The sequence below is a fragment of the Rhinopithecus roxellana genome, chromosome 3 (genome assembly GCF_007565055.1).
Source record: "Rhinopithecus roxellana isolate Shanxi Qingling chromosome 3, ASM756505v1, whole genome shotgun sequence".
In the NCBI taxonomy this organism is placed as follows: Eukaryota; Metazoa; Chordata; class Mammalia; order Primates; family Cercopithecidae; genus Rhinopithecus; species Rhinopithecus roxellana.
The window spans coordinates 173547234-173568290 of NC_044551.1; the positions used below are offsets into that span (position 1 = coordinate 173547234).

Genomic DNA, 21057 nt, shown 5'->3' on the forward strand with positions numbered 1-21057 from the left:
GCAAAGACAATACAGTGGAGAAAAGATTGTGTCTTCAACAAATGGGGCAGAAGCAATTAGACACCATATTGCCTCCCTTACCCCTAAACAATCTAAACACAGATCCTATGTACTTCACAAAAATTAACTCAAAATGTATTAAAGACCTCATTGTAAAACACAAAACCATAAAATTCGTAGAGTATAATGTAGGAGAAAATCTAGATGATCTTGAGTTTATTGATGATTTTTTAGATGTAATACCAAAGGCATGACCCATGAAATAAAGAATTAATAAGCTGGACTTTGTTAAAATTAAAAATTTCTGTGAGAGACATTGTCTAGAGAATGAGAAAACAAACCACAGACTAGAGAAAATATATGCAAAAGACATACAAAGAACTCTTGAATCTTAGCAGTAAGAAAATAAACAATTAGATTAACCTGATTTTTAAAAATAAGGCATAGACCTTAACAGACATCTCACCAAAGAAGATATACAGATGGCATATAAGCATGTGAAAAGATGTTCCACATTGTAAGTCATCAGGGAAATGTGAATTATAACAGTGAGACACTACTACACACCTGTTAGCGTGGCCAAAATCCAGAACACTGACAACACCCAATGCTGGTGAGAATGTGGAGCAATAGGAACAGGAACTTTCATTCATTGCTGGTAGAAACAGAAAATGGTACAGCCACTTTAGAAGGCAGTTTGGCAGTTCTTACAAAACTAAACATACTTCTACCATATGATCCAGCAGTGTTGCTACTTAGTATTTACACAACGGAATCGAAAACTTACATCTACAGAAAAACCTGCACCCAGATGTTTATGGCAGCTTTACTGATGATTGCCCAGACTTGGAAGCAACCAAGGTGTCCTTCAGTAGGTGAATGGATAAATAAACTGTAGTATATCTAGACAATGGGATAATCTTCAGCACGAAAAAGGAATGTATATCAAGCCATGAAAAGACAGGGAGGAACCTTCAGTATGTATTACTGTGTGAAAGAAGCCAATGTAAAAAGGCTTCATACTGTATGATTCCAACTCTGTGACATTCTGGAAAAGACAAATCTATGGAGGCAGTAAAAGAAGCGAGAAGAGGAACACTCAGAGCATGAAAACAACTGTTGACAACATTTTAACTCCTTTAATCCTTTTTTCCCTTTTTAAAATATAGTCATTGTGTCACTTTATAGATAATTTTTATTCTGATTTTTAAAAAATGCTTAACTTTGTAATAAAGCATGATCTTTTCTCGTTAAACACTTTTCATAGTTTACTTTGAGACTTTTATGAAATGCTGGACATTTCATTTTCCACTTTTTATTTTTGTAAACATAGGGGTATGCATTTGTAAAAGGTCTTAATAAATGTTGTCATGTTGCTTTCCAGAGAGTGAGCCAGTTCTTTTTTTATTAATTTATTTATTTTTACGAGACATAAAAATAAAATGACAAAGCAGGGTTCTGCTTTGTCACCCAGGCCGGAGTACAGTGGTGTGATTATAGGTCACTGCAGCCTTGCCTTCTGGGCTCAAGCAATTCTGTCACTTCAGCCTCCTGAGTAGCTGGGACTACAGGGACACACACCACCACACCTGGGTAATTAAAAAAAAAAAAAATACACACACACACACACACACACACACACACACACACACACACACACACACACACATTTATGGAGATTGACTTGCTATGTTGCCCAGGCTGGTCTTGAACTTCTGGGCTCAAGCGATCCTTCTGTCTCAGCCTCCCAAAATGTTGGGATTATAGGCATGAGCCACAGCACCCAGCCAGTGAGCGAATTCTTTTCACAGATTTTATTTTTAAAAAGTCCCCTTTATGAGGCTGTTGATAAGTGTAATGAGATCAATAGCTAAGAGTTCAAATTAAGCAAAATAGCACATCTATCCTTGTAGTTAATCACTATTGTCTGTATTCCTACTTGTCATTTCTTACCTGTTTGATATTCAGTGTTTCTTTCTTACTGTAACCCAAGTGTGTTCTATTTTATAATCAGAACATAAGGTGGGACAGTAACATTCATCAAAATGTAGTATAATCATCGTTTGTGGCTAATCTTGTCTCAATAGATTTGGGATAAAACCAGCCTGGAATGTTTGAAAGTGTTAACGGGACACACAGGCTCTGTCCTCTGTCTGCAGTATGATGAGCGTGTCATTGTAACCGGCTCTTCAGATTCTACAGTGAGGTGAGTGATCTGGCTTCATTGGTCCTAACTTGTAAGCCTTCCCTGAGAAAGTCTGAGATTGACATCCTCCTCTGGGAGAGGCATACACACACTTACATTTTTACATGCTGTATTTCAAACTACTTTTATTGTAGATATGTTTGAGCAAATTAGGCAGGAAAGCTAATTTTTGTTAAAGGTGTTCTATTCCTATTGCTGTTCATTATAGAGATGACAACATGCTTTCCTGTAAGAGCATGTACCAAGTATTAGGCTGGCTTTCTTCTTTTGGGAAACTGTGGTCCAGAGCAGAGAGGAGACACTCACTTCCAGGAGTCACTCCCGGACTCTTTCACCACCTCTGCCTAAAGCATCACCACCCCTGCTTGAAGCATGCCTAGTATCCTCTCCTGGACTCAGTGCTTCCGTACCACTGCTTCTGCCAGAGATCATGTCTCAGCCTCAGAGGCCTGAGTCTTTTCCCCTCTGCCCTGTGTGAACTTGTCCTCTTAGGAGATGAGGGTTACAGAAAAGCCATGATGTGGAAGTGCTGCCCCCAAATCCCTGAACATACGAAGCAGTTGGGAGACCCTGGCTTTGTCCATAAAGCAGCTGAATAAAGAAGTGGATGTGGTGATTCATAAGGCATCATGACTTACCCAGTTTGCAGTGGATAAATAATAGACTCAGAGGTCTGTCAGAGGTCAACAAGAGCTGTAAGCTTGGAACCATTCTCAGTTCTTCAGCCAACAAGCCTCCTTCTTCCTTTTATCTCAGACTCAATACAAAATCTGCTTTCTTGAGGAATCGTCTTTTGCCATCAGCATGAGCCTGCAAACACCATCCCTGAATACCTGACTGCTAAATATACCTAAACTCGAGCAGAGCCAGAATTAGCCACTTTTTCTGAAACCATCTCAGCACTTCTTAGCAAATAAAGAAATTGCTTTTGAGGCACCTTTTAATCATGCCCTTAGGTTCATTAAGAATGGACCCTGTCTTAGTCTATTTGTGTTGCTATAAAGGAATACCCGAGGCTGGGTAATTTATAAAAGAAAAGGGGTTTATTTGACCCATGGTTCTGCAGGCTCTGCAAGAAGCATGGCACCAGCATCTGCTTCTGATGAAGGCTTCAAGCTACTTCTCCTCATGGCAGAAGGCAAAGGCGAGCTGGTGTATGCAGATTACATGTGAGAGAGAAGCAAGAGAGAGGGCGGAGCTGCTAGGCTCTTTTCAATAGCCAGTTCTCTCAGAACGAAGAGTGAACTCCCTCCTATGAGAATGGCACCAAGTCATTTGTGAGGGATCCACCGCCATGACCCAAACACCTCCTGTCAGGCCCCACCTCCAACCCTGAGGATCAGTTTCAACATGAGATTCGGTAGAGTCAGACAAACCATATCCAAGCCATTGCAGACCCAGACAGAGCTCAGATGCTGGAATCATTTCCTGGCTGTCTCCGTAATTAAGCATCGTGCTTTTCTCTTCTCTCCTAGAGTGTGGGATGTGAACACGGGTGAAGTTCTTAACACATTGATCCACCACAATGAGGCCGTACTGCACTTACGCTTCAGCAATGGACTGATGGTGACCTGTTCCAAGGACCGCTCCATTGCTGTGTGGGACATGGCTTCTGCGACCGATATCACTTTACGCCGTGTCCTGGTTGGCCACCGGGCTGCTGTCAATGTAGTAGACTTTGACGACAAGTACATTGTGTCCGCCTCTGGTGACAGGACCATCAAAGTAAGTATGTCTGCAGTCATAACCCTGCCTGCCCCTGTCCCTTTTAGAACAGAGAGAAAGCAGAGGTGGCTTACACCAACCTGGTACCTGGCAAGATCTTTATTCTCCTCTGTGCTTAGTGTAATGTTTTCAAGGTTCATCCATGTGCTTTGTAGCATATATCAGCTTTGTCCCTTTTTGTTGTTGTTGTTGTTGTTGTTGTTGTTGTTGTTGTTTTAAGTACAGATGGGGTCTTGCTATATTGCCCAGACTAGTCTTGAACTCCTGGGCTCAAGCATTCCTCGGCCTTCCAAAGTGTTGGGATTAGAGGCATGAGCCACCACACCCAGCCAGTACTTTGTTGTTTCCAGTGGCTGAATAAAATTTCATTGTTCTTCTGTTTATTAGTTGATAGACATTTTAGTTGTTTCTATTTTTTCGGCTATTACAGATGATGCTGTTATAAATATTAGTGTAGAAGTTTTCATGTTTTTAATTTTCTTAGGATGGTAACCCTCTGTTTAACTTTTTGTTTTGAAGATGGATCTCACTCTGTCACCCAGGCTGGAGTGCAGTGACATAGTCATGGTTCACTTCAGCCTTGACCTCCTGGGCTCGAGCAGTCCCTCAGCTCAGGGACCCCTGAGGCTCCCATCTAAGCCTCCTGGCGTAGCTGGGAGTACAGGCACTACCAGGCCTGCCCCCCGCCGCCCCCCCTTTTTTTTGTAGAGACCGGGTCTCACTTTGTTGCCCAGGCTTGTAGAACTGCCAAACTGTTTTCCAAAGGCACTGCAGCACTGCATTGTTTTACAGTCCTGCCAGTGGTATGTGGGGGTTTCAGCTTGCGCAAAGAACATCCTTTTCATGACCAGCACTGGAAAGCATTCTTACACCTAGCCCCACAAATCACAAAGTGTGTAGCATCAGGCTTTAGATTCGATAGTTGGGAGGCTAAACAACTAGGATTTATATGTGGCAACTTACTCCCACAGTCACACCAATTGGTATGAGACCAGTGCCTGGAAGTTGAGAGGGTCTGAGCTTTATTACAAAACAGCTGTTTTGTAATACCAGCATGGAGGGTTTCTCCATATCCTCGCCAACACTTGCTGTTATTTGTCTCTTTTATTTTATCTGCCCTAGTGAGTGTGCAGTGGTATCCCTGGTTTTGCTTTGCATTCCCTTATTACTGATGATGCTGAACAACTTGTTGTATGCTTATTGGCCATTTGTGTACTTTCTCTGGAGAAATGTCTATAAATCCTTTGCCCACTTTAAAAATTGATAATTTGTCTCTTTATTGTTGAGTTATAAGTTCTTTATATATTCTGGACACAAGTCCCTTATGAGATACATGATTTGCAAATATTTTCTCCCTTTCTGTAGGTTGCCTTTTCACTTTTTTGATGGTATCCTTTGATGCACAAATGATTTTAATTTTGATGATGTTCAGTTTATCAAGACTTGTATAGTTTCAGTGCTTACGTGTAGGTCCTTGATCCATTTTGAGTTAGATTTTTGTTTAAGGTATGAGGTAGGTGTCCAATGCCATTCTTTTACATGTGGAGATCTATTTATCTATCCCATTCAGCTGCAAATGCAGCTGGTAAGATAATTCAGGGCCCTCTGGTTGCTGTGTGTCTCCTTATTTGTCTAATAATACATTTAGATGTCTATGAACATCTGAGTCTTTCAGATGATATCACAAAAGAGGGGATTATTTATTCTACATACATACAATTAGAAGTAATGTGTCAAAACAAATGGAGCTGTTCAAGAAAATATGCTGGAAAAGAGGATGATATGAAAGATGAAACTTTTTGTTTGTTTTTTGAGACAAAGTCTCGCTTTGTCACCCAGGCTGGAGTACAGTGGCACAAACACGGCTCACTGCAGCCTCAACCTGCTGGGCTCAAGTGATCCTTGCACCTCAGCCCCCTAAATAGCTGGGACCACAGATGTACACTACCACGCCCAGCTAGTTTTATTTTTTGTAGTGATGAGGTTTTACTACATTGCCCAGGCTGGTCTCAAACTCCTGAGCTCAAGTAATTCTCCCGCCTCAGCCTCCCGAAATGCTAGGATTAGGTGTGAGCCACTGTACCCAGCTGGAAACTTTTTTATTACATTAGCTTCATTGGGTTTGACGTGTCAGCTGGTGTAAAAACATAAAATCTGGCCCAAACTCTTTCCTCCAGGTAAATGAGTATCCGAACCATCTAGGAGATGTTCTCTTTCTAAAGATCTCAACGACTGGAGACTTCACTTCCCTCCGTGTTTCATTCCAATGTTATTACTCAGCAGTCAAAGAAAATGTTATGCTGTCTAGTCTGCCCTCCAGCCTCCCAACTTTGAGTTAGAGGACACCGTATTTTATAATCACATATTTGGGTCATTCTCAGAAGCTGTCTTTTTAAGAAAGGTATATTGTGGGAGGACTTTTCCACATTCATTCTTTAAAATACTGTTAATTTGTTATACAGGTCTGGAGCACGAGCACCTGTGAATTTGTCCGTACTCTCAATGGGCACAAGCGAGGCATTGCCTGTCTCCAGTACAGGGATCGGCTGGTTGTTAGTGGATCATCAGATAATACCATTAGGTGGGTAGAAGTTGGTGTGCTGACAGAGCAGGCTGATTTTCGCCACGTTGTTGACTCATCTCCTAGTTCTAATGCTCAAAACAACTCAGAGTAAATGGGATGTTTCAGATAAGAAAGCTTTAGGTAACTTTTAGAAATGTATTTGGCTCTGTATACTCAAGTGGGAAAACCGTGTATGCCCTGGGTGGTCTTCCAGTATTCCCCCAGTACACAAAGTTTTTTAACCTCAACTCCACCCAGGATCACTTAATATCAGAGCACTTCAGAACAGACTAGGGTGCTGCAGCCCAACTCGCTCTGATTTCCCTCACCTGTGACCTCCCACCTCCCTACCTAACACGTGGGAGTGTACTTTATTTTTCTCTCCCAAGACTGCATTATGGAATCATCCATTCCTGCCGGATCATTTATCTCCATTTTTCCTTCCCAGCACTCAGCCTCCTTACTTTCTAATAAATCTGACTAACCTTAGACATTTTGTATCTTATTAAGAACATCCCTTCAATATCTACTTAATTATCCCGTACCATTTCCCCACTGTCTTAACACACTCTAGTGGCTTTTCATAAGTAACTAAACTTAACTTTGGTTTATAATCAAATTGACTAATGTTTGGTCAAAATAAAGGTAGGGTTCAAGATTATTAAAAAAAAAATAGACGTAGCTTTACATAAGCTTTACTAAACTTAACTTTGGTGTTTATAACCAAATTGCCTAATGTTCGGTCAAAATAAAAATTGGGTTTAAGATTATTACAAAGTTTTTTTTTAAAGGCAAGCAAATAACCAAAAAGCTATAATGGCTCTTTAAGTTTGCTTTATCAATTTAGGCTTTAAGATACCATAAAGTTAGTTTAGAGCTTAAATCTTGATTCTCTTATATTCGTCACGCTTTGTGGTATTGCTTAATGTTTCATCAGTAAACAGTTCTTAACCTCCTCCCTGGAATTCTCGAGGTTTTACAAGATAGTAATGTGTATTACTCTGCAGCTTATAGAAGAGAACCACTTTGGAGTCATATAGGCAGTACTGAATGACTTTGATCACAGATTAGAGATGCTATCATCACGGGTACTAAGATTTGCTAAGGGCAGCTGTAATAAAATGATCTTTGGATGTATCATAGGAATTACTGGTAGAGAGGCTAAGAAAAAGTTATGATAGAATTAATTTGCTCACTTTATTTTGTACATGCTAACTAGCTATGATTTTTTTTTTTCTGCAAATACTGTAGAAAATCAGTCATAATAGGAAAAAAGATCTCTAACTCCAGAATGGTTACATAAATCATATGCAGAGAAAAAGACTTGGTGTAGTCAGTGGGTTTATATTTCCACCAGAACACTGCGTGTACCTAATCAGTCTCCCACTTGGACCTTGTAAACCATCAATCCCAGTATTCAGCATATAGTATCAAGGAAGCGGTATCTGCAGGCCTCATCAAGAGAGAGCTGCTAGTCCACCAGTTCTAACCTCAGTGGTCCTCATGGACTCCACTGCGCTAGAATTACCTGGGGTGGAAGCTTTACCCCCTGGCTGTATGTGGTATCTCCCTTCCCACCTTGTCTCATCTGTGCTTTTTCTCCTTTACTGCCTACAATCCCTGTCTCCCCAGAAAAGTCTTTCCTACACCATTTGTCTACATGGTTTTTATCAACTCAGACATCAAGAGAATGCCTAAGAACTAACTAGAATTGACGTTTCTTGTTTGTTGATTTTATTTAAATAGTAATACAGACACATGATTAAAAACAGTTTCAAATCATATGAAAGGAAATAGAATAAAAAGTAAGGCTTCCTCCTAGGTTAGTGCTTGGAAACACACAGATGGTATAAATGTACACATACAGCTTCATATGTGTGGTGTGTACTGGAAGTGAGATAGAAATAAAGAGTTCCAAGATAGTGAAAAATTATATCTGTATGGAACAGATACAAAAAACTTACAGATCGTGTGAATCATGTGTGGGAAATTGTTTCACAGAGGTCTGTTTTTCATTCAAGGCTCTGGGATATTGAATGTGGTGCCTGTTTAAGAGTCCTAGAGGGACATGAAGAATTGGTCCGATGCATCCGGTTTGATAACAAGAGGATTGTCAGTGGGGCCTATGATGGGTATGTCTTTCAGATTTTCAGATGTACTGCTGTAACCATATCAACAAGAAAAAGAAATGTTGTATATTAAGCAACTCTGTATGTACCAGGTCCTATGGTAGGTTTCTGTGTAGTGGTGGATGGCAGGTATTATTATCCAGTTGTTTAGGTGAGGACACTCAGGCCCAGAAAGAACTAAATCTTGCCCCAAATCACAGAGGCAGAGTCACTGTGGTTCCTAAACTTATGCTTTGAGTCATTGTTGTAAACTCCAGCAATAGCTGAGGTTGTGAGTGAATTCACTTCTTTGCTTTACCCCTAAATTAAGCCAGGCTCTCTCTCTCTCTGTCTGTCTCTCTCTCTCTCTGTCTCTGTGTGTGTGTGTGTGTGTGTGTTCTTTTTCTCTGTGTGTGTGTGTGTGTTCTTTTTCTGTGTGTGTGTGTGTGTGTGTGTGTTCGTGTGTTCAATAATAAGTTTCTTCTTTTCCCCTTTTGGTAAATTGAACAAACCCTCGTTAAAACACCTCACTATATTTTAAATGGGCAAATGGCAACTGTAAATCTTTCCAGATGACCTTATATATACTTCCCAAATGGGTTGGTTGGTCTGTTTGTACTCCTATTACTAACGTCCAGCATTTGCTTAATTTGGAGAAAGGTATCCTTGGAATTTCACACAGAGCCCTAGCTTCTGTCAGCAGCACCTACTCAGCCCTAGAGAGTCCCCTGATGAATGAATTTGGTGACATAGGTTATCAGGTCCGGAACTGAATTTAGATAACCTGAAGTTGTTTTCTTATCTCCCTTAAAATAATATTTCTTTAAAATTTCAGCAATTCTGAGAATGTATTGGTTCTTAATTTTTCCAAAGTCAAGTGTAATTGGTTTAGATGATTTGTAAAAACATAAGCATGTTCCCCATTAGCTTTTATAAATAGGCAGTTCAGATGCACTACTTTTTGTCAAGGAAATGTTTGACAGCATATAAACTGTTCATTTTTCCACTAATCACATCTCATTTTCCTTTCTAGGAAAATTAAAGTTTGGGACCTGCAAGCTGCTCTTGACCCTCGAGCCCCAGCAAGCACATTGTGTTTGCGCACATTGGTGGTACGTGACCTCTTAAGACAGGAATTGGTTCCCTGTGCTGGAGGATGACCATTTGCAGATAGCCCTGTCTATAAGTGTATCACAGGAATGCTTGTGTGTCTCACAAGATGCCTTCAGAGAATTTCACTGTTCATTTTGTTTAGCCAAAATCAGAGAATATTTGATGTTTACATTACTGTGAGCACTTTTCTAAGGGGGGACATAATGCAACTTCAGATATGAAGGCAGGCATCCTGATTGTAGGTGGACTGGTTTCCTCATAGGGCAAGCAATATTTCCTTCTTGCAGGTTTGGAAGATTTCTTTTTTTTTTTTTCTTCTTTTTTTTTGAGACGGAGTCTCGCTCTGTTGCCCAGGCTGGAGTGCAGTGGCCGGATCTCAGCTCACTGCAAGCTCCGCCTCCCGGGTTTACACCATTCTCCTGCCTCAGCCTCCCCAGTAGCTGGGACTATAGGCGCCAGCCACCTCGCCCGGCTAGCTTTTTGTATTTTTTAGTAGAGACGGGGTTTCACCATGTTAGCCAGGATGGTCTACGATCTCCTGACCTCGTGATCGGCCTGTCTCGGCCTCCCAAAGTGCTGGGATTACAGGCTTGAGCCACCGCGCCCGGCTGGAAGATTTCTTAATATGGCTACTTGTGGTTATGTTATGTTTTAATAACAGTACATTTTTATACTATATATAAATTTTTATGCTATATATAAATACTGTTATATTTTTGAAGAGATAGTCATTTGGAAATATTGGTAGATTTAAAAAATTTTTTAGTAGCTTTATCTTTTATTTCTATTTCTTCACTTCTTGCATTTACTAGAAGATGCAGAACTGTCTTTCTTCTTGATTTTAATGGGAACCCTTATAATGTTTCACCATGAATTTTGATGCTGGCAGCAGTTTGAGGTAGATCCTGGTCATGTTAAACAAACTGTCCTTCTGATTCTAGGTTTTTCCAGTGGATTTTTAGAGTGCATCAAGAATGGGTATTATGTATTGTTGTTTACTTTTCTAAGGCCCTTTGTGAGATGATCTTTGAAATGTTGGTAGAGTCTAAGATACAAAGTTGAATGAAAGAAAAGGCCTAGCAGGGGGTGCCGGGTGCAGTGACTCATGCCTGTAATCCCAATACTTTGGGAGGCCGAGGTGGGCGGATCTTGAGGTCAGGAGATCAAGACCATCCTGGCTAACACAGTGAAACCCCGTCTCTACTAAAAATACAAAAAATTAGCCGGCGTGGTGGCAGGCGCCTGTAGTCCCAACTACTTGGGAGGCCAAGGCAGGAGAATGGCATGAACTTGGGAGGCGGAGCTAGCAGTGAGTGGAGATCACGCCAGTGCACTCCAGCCTGGGTGACTGAGCGAGACGCTGACTCAAAAAAACAAAAAAGGCCTAGCAGGAAAAGAAAGAAAAGCATTTGTTCTTGGGATGAAGGACACAGTTCAATGAGCTCTGTACAGTTGTTTAAGAAGTCTGTTTAAGTGGCTTCATTTTCATCTTCTGCCAAATTTCTCATTGTGAGATATCAGGGACTGTAAAGATCTCGTTTTATTCATGAAGTTTTTAATATTTCATAGGAACATTCTGGACGTGTGTTTCGGCTACAGTTTGATGAGTTTCAAATCATCAGCAGCTCCCATGATGACACTATTTTGATTTGGGATTTCTTAAATGTGCCTCCCAGTGCCCAGAATGAGACCCGTTCTCCCTCCAGAACATACACTTACATCTCTAGATAACAGTCTGCACTTTCACCCGTTTCAGGTGAGTACTGTCCCCTCCCCTTCCAATTTTGCTGATTGAATTCACCTTTCCTTTGGGGAAATTTTGTGATTTGGGTTCCTTGGTGATGGGAACCAAGGTCTCTTAGATGTGTCAGCTTTTGCAGAGTTCAAGTATCAGGCTAGATCTCTATAGTCACATCCATACAAAGTTTCAGTTGGAATCCTGCCTATTGTGTGGGTTTTCATTATTGGCAGATGATAAACATGGTTCCTGTTTTTAAAAACTGTGTTCCTAAATGATTTTTAAAGTCATAATCAATTTAACACCAGTAAAATCCCTTGAATTTTATTTTGGGGTACAAGAATCTTCTTTTTCTCTTTCTTTCCTGTCCTTCAGTTCTTTTATTTAAAAAAAAAAATCATCATCTGACAAAACATTCAAAATCCGCCTCTTCCCCACTACCACAATCCACCCACTACTGTCATTCCCTCAAGGGTGGATCAGAGAAGAGCGTCTGTTGAGAGACCCCTAAAACCTATTCTGCTTCCACGAAACACAGCAGATACGCTGCGAAGCAGAGTCCTTCGCTCTGGCTACAGGAACACTGCAAGTCATTGTAACCATTGATGACAGAATGCTTTGATTATTACTAAGAGTGTTCAGTCTGGAAGATGAGAAGTCTTACTTGGCTGTGTCCTAGGAACTGATGACTTAGGAACAGTATTGACAACTCTGTGTGTTCTGCTGAGGGCCAGTGAATTCTACACACATTAAACTTTGTAGATTGAATAAATGTTTACACATGATCATACTACTATGGATATAAAAGACTGTTGTGATTTTAATAAAATTTGTATTTATTTAAAATCATTACTTAATTCTTAGTGGCTTTTTATCATTACATATTTTCCTGTTCATTGAATTTCAAAAGTATAAGGAAGTCCATGTGCAGAATTAGGAATTTTTTTTGATGGAGAGATTGAGAACTCTTGGTACTATTCACTGAGTTACCATCTTTTCAGATACTCTTTCATCAGGATTCCAAGATCCAATAAATAGAACTCCACCAGGAAGCTGGTCTTACCTAGAGGTCAGGAAACTATATATATAGCCAGGGGCCAAAATTGACTCACTACCTGTTTTTTGTTTTTTTTGTTTTGTTTTGTTTTTAATTAGTCTCTGCTTATCCATTTTTTTTTCCCCTGTCTCCACAGGCTAAGAATAGTTTTTACATTTTTAAATGCTTAAAAAAATTAAAAGAAGAATTTTTTTTCATGACATGCAATAATTAGATGAAATTTAAATTCCATTGTTTATAAATAAAGATTTTTGGTACACAGCCATGCTCATTCCTTTATGTGTTGTCTGTGGCTGTTTTTGTGCTTCAGTGGCAGAGCTTAGTAGTTGTAACAGAGACCTTATGGCCTACAACGTCTGAAATATTTACCATATGGCCCTTTCAGAAAAAGGACTTTTTTTTTTTTTTTTTTTTTTGCTGACTTCTGGTCTTGCCCTGCTCCATCTATTAGCAGTAAACCAAGGGTCTACATCAGGAGTGGCAAATAATTTGTGTTTTCTTCATGCCCACTGAGTTTGGTCAGTAGTGGCTGGTGGGAGTGTTGCCTTTGGAAGGATTCTGGGATCCCATGAACGCCAAAGGACTGGTTGTGGTTGGTTATGTCTGCCTTGAAGGAGTGACCTGTAAGCCACTTACCTATTTGCTGTTACGGGTCTTGAGTGTGTTCAGACTGTTCCTGATCATAATATTCTGCCCTGCTGCTTTCTTTCTGTATAGATTCTTCATAAGTCAGTTGAAAAATCCACATGGCAGAATTATTATAATTATTGAATGGAGCCTTAAAATAGGAATTCCAGAGGAAGGAGGCAAGGATCTCTTGAGTGATTGCTCCTCCTCCCGACCTCCCCTCCCAGTAAGCCTAAGAAAATGTAGGGAAGGAGGAATGGACCCAAGTAAAAACGGCTTAAAGAGGCATATGGCGAAATTCAAGACATCCATATCATGGTTTTCTTTTTCTGGTGTATTACAGTAGATGAACTGACAACATCTGTATGTTACCTGAAAGTGCCCTGAACAAGATTCCTTTGGTTGAGAGATGAAGCAGTGATCACCAATGCTGTTTCTTACTGGCTGTGGTAGAAAGGAAACTTGTGTTACTTCCTCCAGGCCCTCCTCCTACCCACCTTTTATGGAAACCTCAAAATAGCTGCCTAGTTGTGATCAATTATAAGTCAATGGAACAATCTTATCTGCTTAAGCTGGTGGTTCCCTGTATCCCAGCACAAGCAGTGAGACCCGAAATGTGCTTGTCTCTCCAATTTTATTACTTTTAACAACCCTGGCAGTCAACTTTATAGATTTTACTGCTCTTTTCTAAATTCTTTTTTTTTTTCCTTTTGAGACAATGTCTTGCTCTGTCACCCAGGCTGGAGTGCAGTGGTACAGTTTTGGCTCACTGCAACTTCTGCCTCCCAGGCTCGGGTGATCCTCTTGCTTCAGCCTTGTGAGTAGCTGGGGCTACAGGCATGTGCCATCACACCCAGCTAATTTTTGTATTTTTATTGGAGGCGAGGTTTTACCTTGTTGGCCAGGCTGGTCTCGAACTCCTGGCCTCAAGTGATCTGCCCGCCTTGAACTCCTGAAATGCTGGGAATACAGGAGTGAGCGACCGCTCCTAGCCCCAAATTCTTTTCATTTATTGTAACATGAAAAAAATTATAACCATGTGATACTCTAAGATTTATGTGTAATAAGAAACACTACCCTAATGGTGATTTAACCTTGCAGTAAAATATTCACCCGTAAAATATCAGGTGAGAGTCTCTCCATGTTAGCAAATGCAGCAATAGATTTATTTACAGAGTCATTTTTTAAAAAGTAATGTCTAAGAGCTATATGTTGTATTATATATTCAGTAGCTCAAAATTTATTGTTTTTTCTTATTACAAGACAATATATGATCATTATTAGGAAATTTGAAAAAGTAGATACGCCAAAAGAAGAAAGTAAACTCCTGCTCATGGTTTACCACTAACTCCTTTTTATAGATCCTTTCAGGCTTTTAAAAATGATGCTTTATAACTAGCTGGACATTTTTAAGCATGCTTTTCTTCTTTATTGTGAAATGCTTGCATGTTAGTAATGTCAGTATTTGTCCAAATTATTCCAATTGCCAAATTATATTAGATTGTTTGGATATGCTCTGTTGTTACATATTTATCCTCCCCAACCCCCAGTTTTTAGTGATTATAAAAAACAATGCTATGATTGTTCTTTTAACCTAATCTTTGTCCAACCCTTTATCATCTTTGGATGGGATTTTGGAAATGTCTGGAGAGTCTGGGTTAAAAGGTATCATGTTTGAAGACTTTTTTTTGTTTTAATTATACTTTAAGTTCTAGGGTACATGTGCATATGTAGGTCATTTTGCCCTCCAGAAGATTCAGTCAGTTTATGTTCCCCTCAGCAGCATTTGAGAGTGCTTACTTCTGGTCCCAGGGCATTAATGTTTTTGAAATAATTCAGGTTCCCTTAAATATCCTTAATGGGAAAAAAGTAGCAAATGAAATTGAATCTTGAATTCATTGAGAAGACCTAATGTTCTTGATCTTTATGAAAATTGACAACCTTTTGGGAAAATCACCTTTTAAAAAAAAGCATTCAAGCTTTAAAAAGTCTCTCTCGCCTTTTTTTTTTTTTTTTTTTTTTGTGCCACCTAAGGTGACTTTCTAGGCCATTGGTTTAGTGCATCACTGATTGTGACATAATCTGAGTGAGTTTTTACTTTGCTTTGATTTAGAAAAGAAAATGTCAGTCTGCATTATACATAAAAATGATAAATATTGTGAATATGAATATTCTCATGAATATTGTTTTACATGTGTGTGTGCATATTTACATACATGATGAATGTAGAAATTGTGATTAAAATGTGTTTCTGACTCAAAGCCATAGTCAAAACATTATGAAACATTCAGTGACCTTTCCCCCTACACTGTTGTTTTACAAATGATTTACTTATTAAAAAGGAAGTCATTTCGGATTACTAGCATTATATTTTAGAAAGGCTAATTTTTGCATATTTTTGTTTCCTAGTGATCGATGAGGGCTCTCGTGAGAATATGAGACTGGCCCCTTGTAGGTTCTGAAAGTCATAAAGATTATGCTAAATATAAAATCGAATGTGAAGCATCTTTTGTTCTATGTGTACTTTTTCAGAGCAGTACTCTCAGTACTTAAGTTATAGGGTCAGCTCACTCCTTGAATCCCCTCTCTCTCACTTGTTGACTCTTTGAACTAAACACTTAGCCTTTCTGAGCCTTAGTTCTCTTATTTGTGAAGCGGGTGTTTATAATAGTTTCTTCCTCCTGGGATTGTTGTGAGGTTTAAATAAATGTGATACCTGGTATGTAGTACACTCAGAACAACTTACAACTTCTATTGTGAATGTTAATAAGTTATGCATGTAGCTGCATGCGTGGGGATGGGGTGTAGTGTATATATCCCCATCTAAACACAGTATTCACTCACACTCCCTTTGTTTTTGTATTTCTTTCCTCAGGGTTTTCTAGTCTTGAACTACTGGCTACATGGCTACCAATGCCTAAGGGAGTTCGTTCACAGCTGAGTTATGAAGCTGGAATTGGTTCTAGACGCTGGGTAGATGCAAAGCAGCCTAACTCTTCAAGTACCGACATTTCTCACCTCTGATTCTGGCTCTCCTTTGAGAAGGATACCTTAGCTTCCCTGACTTCAAGTAGAACAGAAGCCTGTTTCCTTCCCTCATCAGTGAAAATATCTAATGTTTCAAATGTAAATTGTTCATAGAAAAGGAACATAGAATCTGTTTTACAGAAGTAAATCGACCGTCAAGAGAAGACTTGGCCTCTAATTTATATTGCTTTGCACTTTGGTTTGATATTAAGAAACAGCATTCTTCTTCAGTGAAATTTTGGGTGCCAAACACCTACCCAGAATGTCCAGGGCTTTCATTCTGAAAAGTTAGCATTCTCCTTTTGACCGTCCAAGTCATTATGAATTCTGACTTGTTGTATTAGGAACATGTTGGACAATGGAAAAATTTCTCTGGATTGTTTGAGTAATATTTTTGGGATTATACTTCCTTTCTGTACCAATTTCTTTTAATTTAAAGAACTATAAGTCAGTTATATTATCTCCCAACAGGTAATATAGCTCTTTTCTTTTATTAGCTGTTCTCTGTCCCCCAACCATCTCCTGATATTTGGTAGAGTAACACCTTTATACGTGTGCTTGCCTCCTAATTTAAAATACTGTATTCGCATGTAGATATAATGTACATAACAGTTTAACCTCAAAGTTGCTGGAGTCAGGGCCCCCTGTGCTTGAGACACTAATACAGAGTGTGTTCGCACTTAGCCATGGGCTGGGCTCAAGAACCTGATACCAGGGTTGATGTGGATTACCTAGAACCCTTCCTGCAGTATTCATACAGTGTTTTTATTTTGTTGTTGTCATTGCGTGTGTGTGGTTTGTGTGTGTTTTTAATGAGAATCTTGTTTTAAAATGTAATTTCTAAAGTTTAACACAAAATGTTTTATTTGTTATGGAGTATGTATTATACAATAGAGAGGTACCTTAAACATTTTTTGTTCTTATTCTTTTTCTCATAAGTACTCCTGAGTACTAGTGGTCACCTCCCATAGTATTCATTTGGCTTCACTGTCAAAAATCATTATTCTGTGCAGTCGTGGCCCTGGGAAGGGGAAATAAGAAGGCCCTGTTGACGGGCTGTCTTGGCTCTGGAATTCATGCATCCTGGCCTTGCCAAGGTTGTGGCAGGGCCCGCTGGTGTGTTGGAGCCTGCTGGGCAGGTCAGGTGGGTTCAGAGGCCTATGCTGAGGGCTGGGCATTCCTAAGTGGAGTAAAACCTCAAGCCCATGAATCCCACCCCAGTCATCTCTGGTGTCACCTGCTGCTGTGGCCCCAGCAGGTTCTGAAGGCTCCGAGTACTCCCGACTACACAGCACAAATGTGTAAATGGCACTGTTGCCCTGACAGTGCATGGAAAGGACGTTGGCATCCAGTTGGCACTCCTTCTCCCTCCCTTATTCAATATTAGGTTTGATTTGCTGTTTGCCATTGTTTCCAAAGATCAAGGAATGTCAATAACATTTTAAAGGACCAATAAACAGCCTCCTATAAATTAAACCTCTTCCCGTGGAAGCACACGTACTACTAAAGGGAAGGCCCCTGGGCTCTGATTTGTCCTTTGCATTGAGAACGGTGTGGGGATCAATGTGTGTGTATGTGATTTGTTTATCGAGTTGGCTTTGCTTTTTTAGTATTTCTTTAAAAATAAAAAAATCCTTCCCATGTTACTAAATTAATTTATGTTTTTGAGAGGTTGAGTCTCAAAGTGTAAACAATAAACCCCCTTCTTAAGGTGGATGTTGTAAGCTTGATGGTGGTGGTGAAAGTGATTTAGCTTTGACCACTTTTCATCTTACAGCTTCAATATCAAACTGGTTAGGAAAGCCCAGGGGGAAGGGAGGGGCAGGGGAGGAGGCAATTCTGAATGAATGAATGGATTTTTTGTTGCTTTTGCATGTTTAATATAAAAGTTCCCCTTGTTCCTTGGGAGATCATGGCCTTTGAATATGCACACAACCTTTGAATTGTGCCTACTAAATGATAGCAGGGGACTTTGGCACCCAAGGAATTCCGACTTTCTGGGATTATAGTAATTCCCAGCCATCCTCTGGACTTTATTTTGCTAACCATAATTAAGCAAATGTAAATTACTGCTATATTAATGTTTCAAAGCACTGGGATAGTCTAATTCTAACTTGTAATTAATTATGTTTGCCAATTATCTGTTTGAAATAAATTTGTGTCTGAACAGCTATTGAAACTGTTAAATTGTACAGATATTATGACAGCTTTGTACTGTGGAATGTGCTTAATAAAAAACAAAAAAGTTTGACTTTTGTCCAATAAATTGCTAAGTAATGTCAATAAATCAAGTATGGGTATTATGCAGTGCACCTAATCTGGCTTCATGCGATTGTTACTTCAGCTACTGATTCAAAGCCAATACTCTTAATAAAGTGTTGCAATACTCTGATGTTCTGTTAAGAAATTTTTCAAAGAAACTGTTAAGTGCTATTAGGAATTCAGTGACATACAATTAAATTTTATAGATTTTTAGAATCATCTGCTCTGTAAAATGAGGTTGAAGGCAAACCGGTTTTGGCCTGTGAGAATGTTGTAGAAGATGATATAATTCCTTGTCTTGGGCTTTTGCCGAAAGCTAGCTTGAATCTCAGGAGTTAGCTGAGGTCTAGCTAAGAAGTCTTCCCCTGAAAATCTGCTTCCCACACATAATTAATTGCTTCTTCACAAGTTACTGTCAACATGAAAATGGTCTCTGAGACGTCCCAACTGGCTTTCAGGTGTGAGTGGATCCTCCCCTTCTTGAAGAAGGGCTGTAGAGGTGTAAGAGGAGCAGTTTCGCAGCCCTCTCCACCATAGCATCAGAAATGAATAGTTTTGTGTGTGCAAGTGTGTCACTGGTAGAGTACTGAAGCAGAAAAAAATCCAGTTAGTATCTGTAGGATTCTACTCAGAAGTTCTGCTACTCAGTAGAACTGAGTGGAAGCTGAGTTTTTTAGATAGCTAGGCTAAACTCCCTGTTAGTCAACCCAACTGGTAATACGGACTTTTTGCGTGAGATAAGAGTATTTCTATGTAATTGTTCGCACCCACTTTTCTTGTAGAAAATGTTTCTCAAATGTGTCATACGCATGTGGTTAAGATAACCCAATTTACATATCACAAAAAGAGTAAAAAGTAATTTTTCCTTTCCCCCTTAACCCCCAGTCCCTCAAATGATGATTAACCAGTTTCTTTCATGTCCTTCAATAGATACCCTCTTTTCTATACACAGCTTGCTTTTCCAGCTGGGGAAGACTGGGAGCTTGTCTTGTAGGTGCTAAGGTACCGGGGCTCCTGCTGGCTCGTTGCACAGAGCTGAATCCAACACCTTGTAGGCACTCACTCAGCCTCTGTGGGATGACTTGAGTATATGGCCATCTCAAGGTGTTTACCAGCCCACAGTTGGGACGACGGACCCCATACACCAAATGCACTAATTCAGTAGTTTAAAAATTATATTGGTTAGATGTAGCCATGTGAAAGATTTGTAGGGCAGGTCATAAGTAACTTTTTCATAGTGTATGCCAGGTAAACTGGAAAGTAGAATCCTATAAATGCGATTGTATTGTTCATTATTTTCAACTTCGTGGTCATCTGCTCATCCTTTCTCTAGGAATTGTTTGATTTCATTGCTCAGAGTATGTGAGTTATTACTGGGCTGGCCTGGGAGAACCTGGAAATTACAAGACCAAGGACTTGAGTGGGGTCAGATTTAGGAACAGCTTAAACCTGATGTTCTGGTGAGATCTCAGTGTGTACAACTTAAGCTCTCTCTACCCTTTACCACCACCTTCAGATCCAATGGACTTTGCCATTTCTTGCAGGCTGTGTTTGTACTTCCAAATCCTACCAATACAGGGTATTGGGAAGGACTATTTTTTTAAGCGTCTAGCTCTGTTGCCCAGGTTGGAGTGCAGTGGTGCAATCATAGCTCACTGCAGCCTCGAACTGTAGGACTCGAGGGATCCTCGTGCCTCAGCCTCCCAAGTTGCTGAGATTACAGGCTTGAGCCATCACGCCCAGTGGGAGGGATATTCTTAGAACACCATCAAGACCATCCTGTGGGGGCCACTTGTCTACCGAATGGCAGAGAGGAAAGAGCCTGGGCTTTGGGGCCCAGAGACCTAGCTCAGGATTGGAGCCCTGCCACCTCATTGGCAGCAGGCCCCATGGGCAAGGACATGTATTATCCTGAACCCGAACTCTTCGGCTGGGAAGTAGAGACAGTGTTTTAAGATTACTATGGGGATTAAATGACATCTCTAAAGTGCCTAGCACAGTGCCATGTAGCTTCAACTTAGACATTTAAACAAAGGGAACAATGCTCAGAGGGGAGAAAGGGACAGGATTTAGTGGAATTTGGGTGTTGTGCTGTCAAACGTGCTCAGGCAAACCTGAAGCCAGTCTGGGCCTCTTGAGGGGAAATATAAGAGCTGAGCATCTCCTGTAAGGACTGGTTTCAGTGAGGACTTGAGTTTGTAACCAGGGCCTGGGTTCAGTGGGTGGAAGAGTGGGAGATGGACCAGTGAATAGGTTTATACTGAGTTATATTTGTTAGTTTTATTATTACAAATAATTTTAAAGGTAGTCGACCTATCATATCCCCAGCTAGTATTTCTGGGAAGAGAGTGGGGTCTAAACATGTCACTATCCTCAGTGAATTGTATTGTCTCCAGAGGGGATGGGAGAATTTCATGCCTTCGGGGTGTGTATAGGTGGTGGGTGATGGCGGGGGAAAAGGTTGGGTCATGCCAACTACAGCAAGAATGAAGATATGTGAGTGAATAAAAGAGAAATATTGGTGGGTGCCAGGCTGCTGGTGAGGGCTTTGTGTACTCTCGGCCTCCCAGTAGCCCTACATGGTTTATGTTCTTACTGTTTTACAGTTGAAGATACTGAGGCTCAGATCTG

At 40.2% G+C, this 21057-nt stretch overlaps 1 protein-coding gene across 5 annotated transcripts in view; it reads left to right on the plus strand.

Annotated features, from left to right (window-relative positions):
* The window catches only part of FBXW11 (F-box and WD repeat domain containing 11), a 147102-nt gene extending 128546 nt beyond the window's left edge, over positions 1-18556 (plus strand). For all 5 annotated transcript variants that reach the window (XM_010373310.1, XM_010373312.1, XM_010373313.2 and 2 more), the window contains 7 exons: positions 2088-2206; positions 3682-3931; positions 6394-6512; positions 8516-8626; positions 9636-9714; positions 11285-11471; positions 16013-18556. In XM_010373310.1, the coding sequence (XP_010371612.1) occupies positions 2088-2206; positions 3682-3931; positions 6394-6512; positions 8516-8626; positions 9636-9714; positions 11285-11446 (840 nt within the window). In that variant the 3' untranslated portion in view covers positions 11447-11471; positions 16013-18556. The remainder of the gene's footprint in view (positions 1-2087; positions 2207-3681; positions 3932-6393; positions 6513-8515; positions 8627-9635; positions 9715-11284; positions 11472-16012) is intronic.
* Positions 18557-21057: the final 2501 nt, after the last annotated feature.